Here is a 14,376-nt window from a genome sequence, read left to right as displayed (position 1 = left end):
CCAAAAGGGAAACATTAAAAACTATCTTTAAAAGTTTTTGGAAAAAAAAAAGTTTTTGGAAAAACAGTTTATCCCAATTTTAATTACCTGTAAAACAGTCATTGCTTGTAGGTTGTTTTAGCTTTTCTGGACCTTTGATAGACATAGGTTTGCTATCAGTTGGAGTCTGCAAAACTGAAGGAGGAGATTGCCATTACAATTAGATTCACATTCAAGAAAGGAAATATTTTCTAAACATTAAAGGGTAACTATTTGTAAAATTACTGCTTCTTCTCATATGCCATCTTTTTTTTCATTAATAGATAAAAATTCAAAGAAATCTACTATAATGCAGTTTTATTGACAAATTCTCTTTTATTTGCCACAGTTTGCCTAAGTACATCAGAAATATTTAAATTATAAAAACATTTGATTTTCTATCTCATCTTAAATAAAATCATCTTGAAAGCTTACAAATAGGATCCAATCTGCTTTTGTTCACTTTCCCTTTTCATAAACTTTTAAGAACTGCTTCATCTATGGGCCCCACAAGAACTCAGAGCATTCCCTGAAGACCTCCACTCTCCTCTTTCAAGAATTTAAAAAAAAAAAAAAAAAAAAAAAGAATTTCAACTAACACATAAATTATTGCCAGTTGACTATGGACAGTGAGAGATCCTGGTATATAGCTGGGACAACCACCATAATGGCCCAGGAAAGAGAGGATGATGGAGAAGAGAGTAAAAGTATGCTGGCCCAGGAAGATGGACAATGTTACACTAATTCTTGATTTTCTGGGTATAGTCCCCAAGAGACTTGGCAATATTATTCTGTCCTTGGAGGTATGTGAAGGTACTTAGAGTAACCTTACAACAAACCCCTTTTATTGAGATTGAATTATTTGTGCTAACGCCATTGACTGATAAAAAGATGCCACTAGACACCATTAAAGGATATAAGGCTTCTTTAATGGTGAAAGATAAGGGAGTTTATCTACATGGCGACAGCAACACAAAGCAGAAAATAATGCATCATCTCTCAGTACCTGGGGTATTAAAATTGCTAATTAAATGATAGCTCTCATGATTATAATCGTGAGAGATAAGGATGCCCAACATAGATAAGTCATATCTAATGCCACTGCCATCAACATGCAACCATTGTAAAGTTCTTGAATAAGAATGACAAAAGGGGCACCTGGGTGGCTCAGTTGGTTGAGCATCTGACTCTTGAGTTCAGCTCAAGTCATGATCTCATGAGTGGAGCCCCATGTCAGGCTCTGCACTGTGCATGGAGCATGCTAAGGATTCGCTCCCTCTCCCTCTACCCCTCCTCCACTTCTCTCAAAAATAAAGGAGAAAAAAAGAATAACAAGTGGTATTTAGGCAACATTAGTCTGAAACTACTAAGTAAGTTTAGGATTTCTTGCATGCAGCAGCATGCAAGAGTGAAGAAAGGAGGAAAAAATGAAAATCTGTATTAGGGTGATAGTTCAACAAGCAGACAAAAACATCAAGAAGACCCAGAGATACAGCAAAGGAATAATAACTAATTCTATTTAAATCTGAGCTCATATCTACAATCAGTACTGTTAAATGGTCTCTGATAAAAACTCAGAGGATCACTTGGTCTTCAAATACTTACGGATGACAATTAGAGAATGAACTAGCATAGTAATTCTGTAAGTAAAGAGACCCCACTTCATTACAGAAGATAATACAGTCATTAAGTGAGAATTATAGTTTTCTTAAGGAAAATCTGACACATAAATGCCATTCACATTTGGAAATACATTTCTAATTCAAATAATTTTAAATAAAAAAATATTCAAGGTTATTATTCTAAGAAGCCCTATTGAAAAACTATATATGATGACACAGAGATGTTTTCATTTTTAGTTGCTTCCCTCTATATCCAGGAGGTCTTTTGAGAAACAGTCTTTGAAATAGTATAAATATTAAAAATAAGGTATAAACCGATGAAAACTATAAAAGGATAAAAGAATGGGAAATAAAGGAAATTCTATATAAACAGAATGCAAATACAAACAAGTTCTAAGTATATATCAACTGGGAATATAACCATACAAAAAATAAAATTAATTCAAGTGAATTTGAACACAGTTCTCTAATGTGTGGCATATTCTAAAGATATAATGTGAACTGCAAAGAAATCCTAAACTTACTTAGTAGTTTCATTGTTAATGTTGCTATTGTTTGAATAATTCTGAAAATACTTTGTTAATATGGTAGGATAAAGCAAATGTTATTACATCGATACTATTGGGAACCAGTGTGCTCAACATGAGAGAGAGTAAATACAAAAATGAAATGTGGAACTTTGGATTTTCAAAGTGTTGGACTTGGAATTGGTGATATCAGAAAGAACTTGCAGTGTGTGTGTGTGTGTGTGTGTGTGTGTGTGGTAAGTCTAGAACATTTAGTTATACAGCAAACAAAACAAAAACCTGCTCAAAGAATAATGGGGACATATCAAAAAACACACAATCCAGTTTGAGACTTCCCATGGTAAAATGTGTGACTTTGAACATGAGAAGAACAATGATAGTAACTGATTATAAATGATTTAATAAAAACAAAACTCAGTCCATAGTATAACACCACAAATTAGAAGAGCCAAAGTAGGGACAGCTCTTCTTTACAAAGAAGGGCAGCAAGTATATTTAGAAGGAATAGTTCAATTAGAAAATCACCGTGCACAACCATTGTAACAACTAATTCTGCAAGGATCACCAACAGAAGTTAAAACCATTGGGTGAAAATCTGTTGGGGAATAGGACATTTATTCCATCTCAAAGCATCACCTGACAATACCAATTATTTTGTCATTATGCAGAGGGAAAGATGCCCTTACCGTGGAGAAATCTGGTAGACACCACCTTAACAAAATAAAAACTGTCTGCCTCATCAATGATAGGACAAATAAACAATATGTGCAGCCTAATGTGATACAACGGTATCTAACAACATCACCTATGTAATCATGAAGAAACTACTAGGAAAATTCAGATTGTAGAATGTTCTAGAAACACAACCTCAAAAATGTGTCATAAAAGAAAAAAAGTGAGTTATTATTCTAGATAAAAGAAGAACAGGACAGAGAGGTGATGTCAGCATAATGGCAGCATAAGACATCCCTTCCCCCCACACACAATCTGTAACAAAAATTCAGCATCCATTCATGGACAAAAAAAAAGCACCTGAGAAAGAAGAGCCAAAGTAGAGACATCAAACTTCCTGATTTTACACTATACTACAAAGCTATAGTAATTAAAACAGTATGGTACTGGAATAAAAATAGACACATAGACTAACAGAACAGAATCAAGAGCCCAGAAACAAATTCATGCATATATTTCCAATTAATATTAGACAATGAAAAATACTTAATGGGGAAGAGACAGTCTCTTTAATAAATGATGTTACAAAAAAAAGGATATCCATATGCAGAATGAAATTGAACTTGTTTTATACTACTCATAAAAATTAACATGAAACAGATTAAAAATTAATCATAAGGACTGAAACCATTTAATTTCTTTAAAAAAATCAAAAATAGAACTACTATACAATCCAGCAATCCCCTTCTGGGTGTATCTCCAAAGGAAATAAAAATAAGATCTCAAAGAGATACCTGCACTCCCATGTTCACTGCAATATTATTCACAATGGCCAAGATATGGAAACAACTCAAATGTCTGTCAACTGATGATTGGATAAAGAAGATGTGAGATAGATAGATAGATAGATAGATAGATAGATAGATAGATAGATGATAGATATCGTGGAATATTATTTCATGAATATTATTCAGCCATTATTATTCAGAAAGAAGGAAATCCTGCAATTTGCAATAACATGGATGGATCTTGAGGACATGATGCTGCTAAGTGAAATAAGACAAATACTGTATGACATCACTTAAATGTGGAATCTAATAAAGCTGAAGTCACAGAAACAAAGAGTAGGGGGTTGGTGATCAGGGGCTAGAGAGGAAGTGGAAGGGGATGAAGATATGTCAGTCAAAGGATACAAACTTTCAGTTATAAGATGAATAAGTTCTAGGGATCTCATGTACAGTATGGTGATTATAGATCATAATACTTGAAAGTGGCTAAATAAGTAAACCTTAAATCTTCTTACCACAAAACAGAATTGGCAATTATGTGATATGATAGAAGTGTTAACTAATGCCCTGCTGGTAATCATTTTGTAATATATTAGTGTAACAAATCAACACATTTGTACACCTTAAACTTACACAATGTTATTTGTCAATTATATCTCAATAACCTCGGGGGGGGGGGGGAGTTTGCACTCAAAAATTAATTAACTACCATTTGATTAAACCTATTTAGTTGTATATATGATGTGACATCTAAATGCTTTATTTTTCTTAGGTTTTTATTTGAATTCCAGATGGTTAACATACAATGTACTATTAGATTCAGGTGTACAATTTAGTGATTCAACACTTACATACAACACCGGGTACTCATCCCAAGTGCACTCCTTAATTCCCATCATCTATTTAACCTATTCCTATCCACCTCCCCCTGATAATCATCAGTTTGTTCTCTAAATATATGCATCAGTTTGTTCTCTAAATCATCAGTTTCTTCTCTAATCATCAGTTTGTTCTCTAAAGAGATCTCTAAAGACTCTTTAGAGACTCATTGAGGACATGATGCTAAGTGAAATAAGACAAATACTGTATGACATCACTTAAATGTGGAATCTAAGAAAGCTGAAGTCACAGAAACAAAGAGTAGGGGGATGGTGATCAGGGGCTAGAGAGGAAGTGGAAGGGGATAAAGATATGTCAGTCAAAGGATACAAACAAAAGTCTAATTTACAAATTAGAGTCATCAGTTTCTTGGTTTGCCTCCCTCTTTTTTCCCCTATGATTGTTTGTTTTGTTCCTTGAATTCCACAAGTGAATGAAATCATATGGTGTTTGTCTTTCTCTGACTTATTTCATTTAGCATAATACACTCTAATTCCATCCAAATCATTGCAAATGGCAAGATTTCATTCTTTTTATGGCTGAGTAATATTCCATTGTGTGTGTGTGTAAGTATATATATATATTCTTTATCCACTCGTCATTTGATGGACATTTGGGCTCTTTCCATAATTTGGCTACTGTTGATAATGCTCCTGTTATAAACATTGGGGAGCATGTATCCCTTCAAATTAGAATGCTTTAGACAGAAATCAGAGGTCATATTAGAATGGAACACTTCGTTCTATTCTATAATGAGTAATTTATAATGAAGTAGTTGTTAAATACTGGCTATATAATCATGCCAAACATAACTTGGCTTTATCAAAATTTAACTTCAGTTTTTATACATAATAATGTTAAATTTTATTTTGAAACTCAAGTAAATGTATTATCTGTATGTACACTAGTATTACTATTGACATCTTTTTAAAAAATGTTTTGACCTGTTTAATAATGAGGCCAAGATAATTTAGATCCAAATCATGTGTGCTCTGACATTACTGTTAAAGATGTCTAAGTTCTTCAGTTGCTTCCAGGATCAATATAAATCCCTTAGCCATTCAAAATTTAACTTTGATCTATATCACTAGGCTTATCTGTGTCATCCTCTCAAGTGTGCTCTTCATTTTGGCCATAAGAGAATTCCAGCAGTTCCTAAATTGCACCATCCAATCATTTGCTTTCCAGCTTGCTAAAGGCTGTTTTCTCTATCCAAATAACTGTTTCCTTTTCGATCTTCTTCATAAAGATATTTACTAGCCTTCTAGTCAACTATCACTTCTCCCAGGAAGCCATCCCTGACTCTTGTTCATTAAAGATACTCCTCTTCTGTGTGCCCAAATAGTCTGAGTCTACTTCTGTTAACATTTATTAAGCTCAACTGTTACAATTGGCTTAGTTATCTAGAAGCTCAAAATTAGAGGCTGTATCTTATTTATACCAAACACAATATGATTCCGAGATCTTAGTAGGCACTCAATAATTATATATAGATTGAATTAACAAAATATTGATAATTTACTACACCTCAAACAAAATCAATTTAATTTTTTGGATGTGTACCAAGGGATTTGCTATGTGAGTTATAAAGCAATAATGAAAGGTATCTATTGATAGTAATCCGGGAAAAGAAAAGAATGAAATTTATCTGGAAAATACTAAGTCAACAAGAACATAATTTACAAATTAAATTGATTCTATTCTTGAACTCATCTTAAAATTGATGCAGAACAAATTATATGTTTTGAGGACTACTACCTTGCAATTGGTCAAGAAGCACAACAGCTATATGGTGCTGGGCTTGAATCAGTTCAAGATGCAAATCCATCATGAAAGTATTTGGTGTGACTGGTTTGCAAATGTCTCCATCTATATCCTGGGTGTACTTTGGTAGAATTGAAGTAAAAATAAAAACAAAATACAGTTATCAAAACATACTAAAAATAGCTCTATCCTAATTATCACTCAAGTTATCATTTTACACTAAGCCACTAAATTCTGTTCACTCTCAACTCTTTGCAATCTGATTCACATGCTAATAAACCTGCTTTTCAATACAGTGGCCTCTTTAATAACGAATTGAGAGACTCCTCACTCTTCTTGATTTCTTCTGGCAAGAGAGGAAGAGATTTCTGGTCTATGAGAGCAAGGTCACCACAAATCATGCTTTACGCACCTATGTGTGAAACCAGCCCTCTTTCTAGCTAAGTAACACTTAAATCTCATGTAAGAGTTTCCCATTTACCTTGGTATAGCAATGGTCAATCACTGATGATCCATCTGGCAAAGTACTTAACATGCAATTCAAATTTATTCCATCAATTGCTTTGTCAAGAAGTTCATAGGCCAAAAATAACTGTTCCACAGGTTTCTTCTAAAGTAATTTTATAAACAAAACAGAAATGTAACACTTAAGAGAAAATCATATACAACAATTCCAAACTTCTTTTATAACAATTCAAACCAAGTGACAAATTTAAAGAGTCTATCCAATATCAACAATGTTATATTTTTTACTAAATGTATGTCTTTGATTAAATGTGGAGTACTATTGATAAAAGTGAAATAATAAATACATTTCATCATTTTTCCGATTATAAGTTAAACTTTTTATAAACATGTATATATCTTCCTTTCATGGTTTTCAAAATTCTGAGTGTACCAAATGTATAGGTAAATTTTTAAAATATAACTCACAAAATTTGTCGTTTTCACACATTTCATTTTGAAAGTTTGTTTGTTTTTTAAATCTCAGAGCTGGAAATTTAGATGTAGAGGCCATCAAATCCAATGGCATATATCATGATTTTCATTGCATATATCATGATTTTCATTGTATTTCACGAAATACCTTTTCATTCTAATTATTCTCACAGAGAAACAAATATAAAATAATATAAAAGGCATCAGCTTTGTTCAAACTTCCAAATTTCCCATATTTCTCGAGAAAATTTTTAGGAAATAAAGCAAGCACAAACATGGAGATAACTGAAATCCTCTATAGACTGCCCACAATGACAATCCTTTTCTCTGCTCCTAAAAAAAGCCACTGTGCTTTGGTTTTTACCATTCTTTTGTGTGTTTTTAAACTTTCACAATGTGTGTATCCATTAACAATATGCAGTACTGCCTGCATATTTTTTAATTCTGTCAGAAAATTTTGCAATCCACTTTATACATTCAAACATATGTTGTTGAAACTTTTTCATGCTGGTATATGCAACTCAATGTGTCAGAGTTTGGTTAACAACACAGAACAACTCTAGATACTCTTAAGCAGAAAGGGATTTGATACACAGAATTAGAGGTGTCTGTCACTGTTGGAAAGCCAGGGGGAGCAAAGGCCAAGAAAGCTGCCAGTGACAAGTCTGCTGCATGCAGAAGCCTCTGTGAATCTAAGAATCAAGGAGGTGGCTGACAACCACCACAAGTGACTGCTACACCAGATCAAGCGAATTGCAAGAGCTTGCTCAGCAGGGCTGGTCAATTAACTTCTTCCATCTGCCACTGCCAAATAAGAACTGTCTTCCCTTCATTATAAATTCATGCAAATGTGCCTCATCGGAAGACTAAGGTAGAACCACATGGAAATGAGATGCTAGGAAATGCAGTTCCAGCTTTTCCCCTGTGACACAAAGGTGGCTAAAGAAGGGAATGGCAGTGATGCCAAGCTGACTCTAGTTCAAGCCCACACTAATTCGCTCATCCTCACAGCCACAATGAAATGGTGCTATGCTGAGGAATATGTCACAATCTATTTATCTACTCTTCAGATAAGTATTTAGATTCCTATTACTAAAAATATATACAATGCATTGTACTAGTCTAGGGATCAAGTCAAGGTTGGTATTTGCTTTGCAGTCCTTATGCCTTTTTTTCTCTTTTCTTTCGCAGCTGACTGTCTAAGACCTCTAGGACATATTAAATAGAATAGATACTCTATGTTGTTACTTCAGTATAAAAGGACTGCTTTTAATCTTTTACTATAACATTCATTACAGGTCTCTGAATGATACCCTTTATGGGATATAGAAATTCTCCTCTATTCCTGACTTACAAGTTGTGTTTTGGGTTTGTTTTTTTTTTTTAAGATAGGTGTTGATTTTTGTCAAATGCTGTTGTTGCATCTTTTTATCTAGTGAGGCAGTCATATTTCTTCCTTTCACCTGCTAATGTGGTGTATTGCATTAGATTTTCTAATGTTAAATCATCCTTGTGTTCCTGGAATATATACGATTTGATTACACACATCCATTCCAAAGTATATAGATGTATATCTCCATTCAAGAATCACAGACATTGGAAAGGTCTCATGCAACTCAAGTAATATAAAGTCAAATAACAGACCTATGTGAAGGCTGGCCCAAGGTTATAAATCGTTAGGAAGAAAGACTTTCTTCCCACCCACCCACCTCTCACTACCCATGTTGAGAAACCTCCCCATACAAATAGGCAAATGTTTTTTTTTTTTTTTTTTTTCAGGTCTCCCTTTTCTAGAATGTGGTCTTTTGGAAGTTATAATTTTAATGTGTGAGTCTCAGTTCCAAAACCCCCATCTTTCATGTGCCCAAGCCTCATATCTTGTCACTAGATGGCTGTTAACCTGAGCTTTTTGGTAACCAAGCCTATCAACCAACTGCAGCATCTACTCATAAAATGACCATTCTAGTTTCCAGTTCCCCTTTTATTTTGGCCCCTAGAATTTATCTTACTTTCTTGTGAGCTTCACAATGTGTTTGAGGATATTTGTTCAATTCTGTCCAAAATTTCTAGGTGCTTTGTAGCAAGAGGGTTTTCACCTTACCCGATTTGCTGTTTTGCCAGAAACAGAAGTCTCTAAAGATGCCCTTTTAACACCAAAAAATTTCAAGCATTCCCCCCACATATACCTATATTCTATCATCAACATCACTACCATCACTATCACCTTTGTTATCTCTGTCATTATCATAACTAACATCTAATTAAACTATCTTCTAGATACTGGGCTAAACATAATAAATTTTTTAAATGCCATTATCCTATGAAGCAGATACCTATTAATTATTTTAATTTTATAATACATTTATTGAAAGAAATAGATGCTATGCATTTAGTAAACTTTTAAATAAATTCTGAATGTAATCACAATAAACACCTCATTTTTTAAAGAGCTGTATGTATATATGCAAGGTACATAATTCATTCTGCCTACAATTTCTGATAGGTGAGCATACAGATTTTGGATCCTCCTTACAATAAATTCTCACTCCTTCTCTCCACTTTACTCCAGATGGATCTGAGACCCTAAGATTCAGTGCTCTACATAAAACATAAGAGAAAAACTGAGTAGCTACCACGTGCCAGGTACTGGTTTCTGTAACATTACTAATACCTCATTTAAATGATATAACTTAAATAATATCGGTAGAATAGGTTCTACTGTTATTTTACAGATGAGGACATTTATTTTCAAACAGATGAAATAATCTGTTCAAGATCACATAGTCAATATTAGATTCCACTCTGGGTCTTCCAACACCAAGCATTGTGCCCTTAGGTCATACCAATGAACCACTTGTATTACGTCTACCATATGCCACAGTACAGCTGGGCAGGTTGCCTATTGCACAATTTTAGGGGGTGCCATTCATGCTGTTGTCATCACAAACTTGTATGTTCATTTTGGCAATTTCCCAGAAGATAGTAATAAATCATATCAAGGAAAGGGTACATTTTTCTAATTTAAATAAGAGTAGCAATAGTTCATAAAGGGTCTTCAGCTTCTTCATTTGGGAAAACTGCCACCTTCTATGAAACACATTTTATTTAGTGGCTCTAACTGCCAGAAATTTTCCACCTGAAGCCAAAATCCAGCACTTTGTAACTTCTACTACTGTTTTTATTCCTGCCCTATGAAGCCTCAGAGAATAAGTACTGGCCCACTCAGCCAGTGATTCTGAAATTCTAGTTTCCTTAAGAATCTACCTGGGGGATTTTAAGAGGAAAATACCTGGAATTATAAACTTTTAAGACTCCACAATTGGAAATTATAATCCAATATGCCTAAAGTGGAAAATAGGAAGCTGTATATTTAGCAAGCATTATAAGATCCCTGGAAAAAGCACTGGCAGCTATTATAAATAAGCCTCCTCAATCTCTTGTGAATTTAAATTTACTGTTCCCAATTTAAGATTTCTCAACTCTAGCTCTCTTAAGACACAATATTACATAAAGAACTCAAAATTGCATCCCTTAAAACCTATAATTAGAGGAAAGTAAATTCAGAATGATCCACCAGTCCTCCACTATATTCATGATATTTGATTGGTACCCAGTTATAAGATTGTATATTTTATGCATTAAAAAATATCTTTTATACCAGTATCCCGAAGACACTTTTTTTTTTTAATCAAAAAGCAATGTACCATAGTGACTAAACGCATGGATGTTGACAGCAACACACCTAAGTTCAAATCTACTTACTGCATGCAACCATGAGCAATTTGGATACAGCAGCAAAAATCATCAAGATGACTATACAAATCAACTGGAGTAAATCTCACAAACACAATACTGGGATAAAAAGCAAGCTGCAGAAGAATACACACACTATCTCACACATACACATATTTATATAAATATTTAAAAGCAATACTCCTTACTTCCTAGAATACACACATATGTAATAAAAGTATGCCTGGAATTTATCATCATTATATTTAGAATACCAGTTGCTGCTATGCAGGAGGAAAGGTGATATGATCAAAGGGGTTAGTGGAAGAGTTTCAACTGTACTAACAAGGTATTGTTTCATAACAGGAATTGGGCCTACCTTATAACATTCTTTATAATTTTATGTCTTATATTTCAAATTGATTTTTCAGAGAAAATACAGCAATTATGAGTATTAACATTTTGCAACAGGAAAAGTGCCAAGCAAAATGATGATAGAAAAAAACATCAAAATGTTGCTATGCTAAAAAATATTAAAAAGACTAGAAGAGAATATAAAAAATATTTCAATCCATATAGTGAAATTGCATATTTTCTCCCCTTTTTATATCTCTAAATATCCTCTAATGTTAATACAACTTTTGTAATTTAAAATTATAGTTTTTTAATTAATCAGGCAAACAAAAATAGAGATCACTGGCTTCCTCTATAGAAACGTATTTTTCAACAGTAGTCCACAAGCACTAGTGTCTTAAGTAGTTATTCCATAAGGGGTAAAATGGATTTTATTTTCAAATAATGAATATATAGTATTCCATCTCTTCTTGGAAAACCACAACGCTCATAAGCAAATGAATGCCTCTTAGAAGACTTACAGTAAAGAACGTATTGCGCTTAATCCAGAGTCACCCAAAGTTACCTGACTCTGGCATCCTTTTCTGAGGCATAGTATTAGCAACACATAGGACAGACTTGGCAAAATGCTATTCTAGTTCTTGTTTGTAAATAAAAGAATGTTTATAACATATATGACGTGGTTCCCAAGACTCCCATTCAGATCTACAGAACAACACAATCCTCGATGGACAGAAATAATTCAAATATTTTATGAAAAACATAATCAAGAAGAGGAACGGCCAGGACACTTGCGTGGTTCAGTGGTTGAGCATCTTGCCTTTGCTCAGGGCATGATTCCGGTCCCGGGTCAAGTCCCACATCAGGCTCCCTGTGGGGAGCCTGCTTTTCCCTCTGTCTAATCTCTGCTTCTCTCTGTATCTCTCATGAATAAATAAATTCTTTAAAAAAAAATTCTCTTAAGGTAACAATTACTAAGAACTTGCCATGTGCCAGGGACTATTCTAAGTGTACTTTCAACAGGTAATAACTTATTGACTCTGTCAGAGGAATATGCTGAGCAGGACATCTCTGCTTTATGAGTCTATGAACCATAACACATTCAAAACTCCAACAGTAATTCTTTTAAGATAATTTACTAGGTTATTTTTAAAGCTGATTGGGATTTTTTTCTACAGTGAAAGCAAAAGGTAGAAAATGCCCCCTAGTTTTCAATGTAGATAGAAACTATAAATTCTCAAATATTAAATATTCAAAATTATTTCTATAATTAACCATTACACATTTATAAACTTAATATCATTTGAAAATCTAAATTCATGTTTTTAACCGTATTTTCTAAAATATTTTTGCAATACCTTTAATATGGGAAGAACGTCCACGCTCCCTTTCAAAACTCCAAGGAATTCACTAGTTCCTTTCCTGAAAGATATCTCTGTGGCGGGGAAAAAAGGAAAAGAAAGAAGGAAGAAATGAAAGGAACAGAAGAGAAAAGGAGGGAAGAGAAGAAGAAAGGAGGAAAAAAGGGTAAGCAGGAAGAGGAGGAGAGGGTAGGAAAGAAGAAACAGGCAAAGAAGGAAGGACCAGAGGAAGGAAGGAAAAAATGTAAACATAGCAGTGAATCACAATCCTAAAAAATGTTATGCTAAATTGGTTGCCCTTTTAATGACTCATGATTTTAGAAATGATTCAACACTTAGAAGTTGACAAAACACTAAACTATTTCTTCCATATAATTACATTTTGTTTTTATATGCTAATTTTATATGTCTTTATGTAAGTTAATTTTGGTTTTATATAAGTTAATTTAAGATCTTACAGTAAAACAATTAAAAATATTATTAACAAGGTAATATGGTAAAGAGACTGGTCTTTCTAGTCTGTAATGTCTATTGAAAAGCATTCATAAAACAATGTAAAAGCCTTATGAATTTGGACAAATATCAGAGAAGGCTGGTTTGAGTTAAAGGAATATAAATTATAAATATATGGTAATGCTAGTTTCCTATTTGAAAATGTATTCAATAATTTAAACTAAAGGGGCACCTGGGTGCCTCATTTGGTTAAGTGTCGTTTCAGCTCAGGTCATGATCTCAGGGTCCTGGGACTGAGCTCCACGTTGGGCTCCCTGCTCAGTGGGGAGTCTGTTTTTCCCACTCCCTCTGCCCACTCTTGCTTTCTCTCTCTCATTCTCTCTCTCTCTCTCAAATAAATAAATAATTTAAACTAAATAATGCATTACTTAATAAACAGTCCAATAAACATTTTGAATCATATTGGCATGATTAATACACAAGAACGACTTGTACTTTGTGCTTTATGTGCTAATAAGATGATGATAATAACAATGTTGGAAAGTTCTAAGAATTTATATACCTAAATGGGGACAACTCCTCACTACATAAATGTAGCTTTTTCTATTTATAAATGGATCATGTTCCAATATTGATTAGTATTTTAAAAATGAAATATTTTAGCAAAGAATCAGTAAATTGCATTTAGTTCATTTATAATTAAACAGTGTAAAATACAACAAAACAATAGTCTCCCAAAAGAAATAAGTAAAAGAAAAAAAAAACAATAAAATTGAGTAAGAAATAGACTTTAAAAAAAAAAAAGTAATCATTGGGCCTTTTGCTTTCAACAACAGGTAACCTGGAAAAATTCTCCTAACTAGAGCCCACTAGAAAAGCTGGAAAAAAATTTTTTTCTTCACCTGTAAGCAAAGAAGATCATGAAAATATAAATATAGAGCCAGGATCTTGAGAAAAGAGTATCATCTTGATCTTGGGAAGAGTGCCCAGGGAATAATATAGAAGGGCATTAGAGCTACCTTCCCAACTGAGGACTCTCTCATCAATTCTGGAGAAGAAAGCTGAGAAGCTGAGTGATGCTTCTGAGAGAACTAAAGCAACAGAGGTTAGTATCCAGGGCCACCAGGGTGAGAAGCCAGAAGGGGCTGTATCCTTGGAGTCAGGGTAAATGGAAAATAAGTCAACAAGAGAGCATCTCAGCTTCAAATTATCTTCATCTCTCAAACTGGACTAATGGGATCCTGGAGTTGTAGTATCTTCATGCACC

General features: G+C 33.7%; 1 protein-coding gene across 10 annotated transcripts in view; it reads right to left on the bottom strand.

Moving 5' to 3' along the window:
• CFAP54 (cilia and flagella associated protein 54) overlaps positions 1–14,376 on the bottom strand; it is a 291,473-nt gene that overhangs the window by 228,798 nt on the left and 48,299 nt on the right. For 7 of the 10 annotated variants that reach the window (XR_013350784.1, XR_013350783.1, XM_077845903.1 and 4 more), the window contains 4 exons: positions 12,654–12,730; positions 6,752–6,880; positions 6,262–6,391; positions 88–174 (listed from right to left, as the gene is read on the bottom strand). Coding sequence is in view for 8 of the 10 variants with exons in the window: in XM_077845903.1 (XP_077702029.1) it covers positions 88–174; positions 6,262–6,391; positions 6,752–6,880; positions 12,654–12,730 (423 nt within the window). In the remaining 2 variants the exon portion in view is untranslated. The remainder of the gene's footprint in view (positions 1–87; positions 175–6,261; positions 6,392–6,751; positions 6,881–12,653; positions 12,731–14,376) is intronic. The other 3 variants (XM_077845910.1, XM_077845905.1, XM_077845906.1) reach the window with 3 other exon arrangements.

The sequence above is a fragment of the Canis aureus genome, chromosome 13 (assembly GCF_053574225.1).
Source record: "Canis aureus isolate CA01 chromosome 13, VMU_Caureus_v.1.0, whole genome shotgun sequence".
In the NCBI taxonomy this organism is placed as follows: domain Eukaryota; kingdom Metazoa; phylum Chordata; class Mammalia; order Carnivora; family Canidae; genus Canis; species Canis aureus.
The sequence above is the reverse complement of the archived record's forward strand: the minus strand, read 5'-3'. Positions and strand labels throughout refer to the sequence as shown.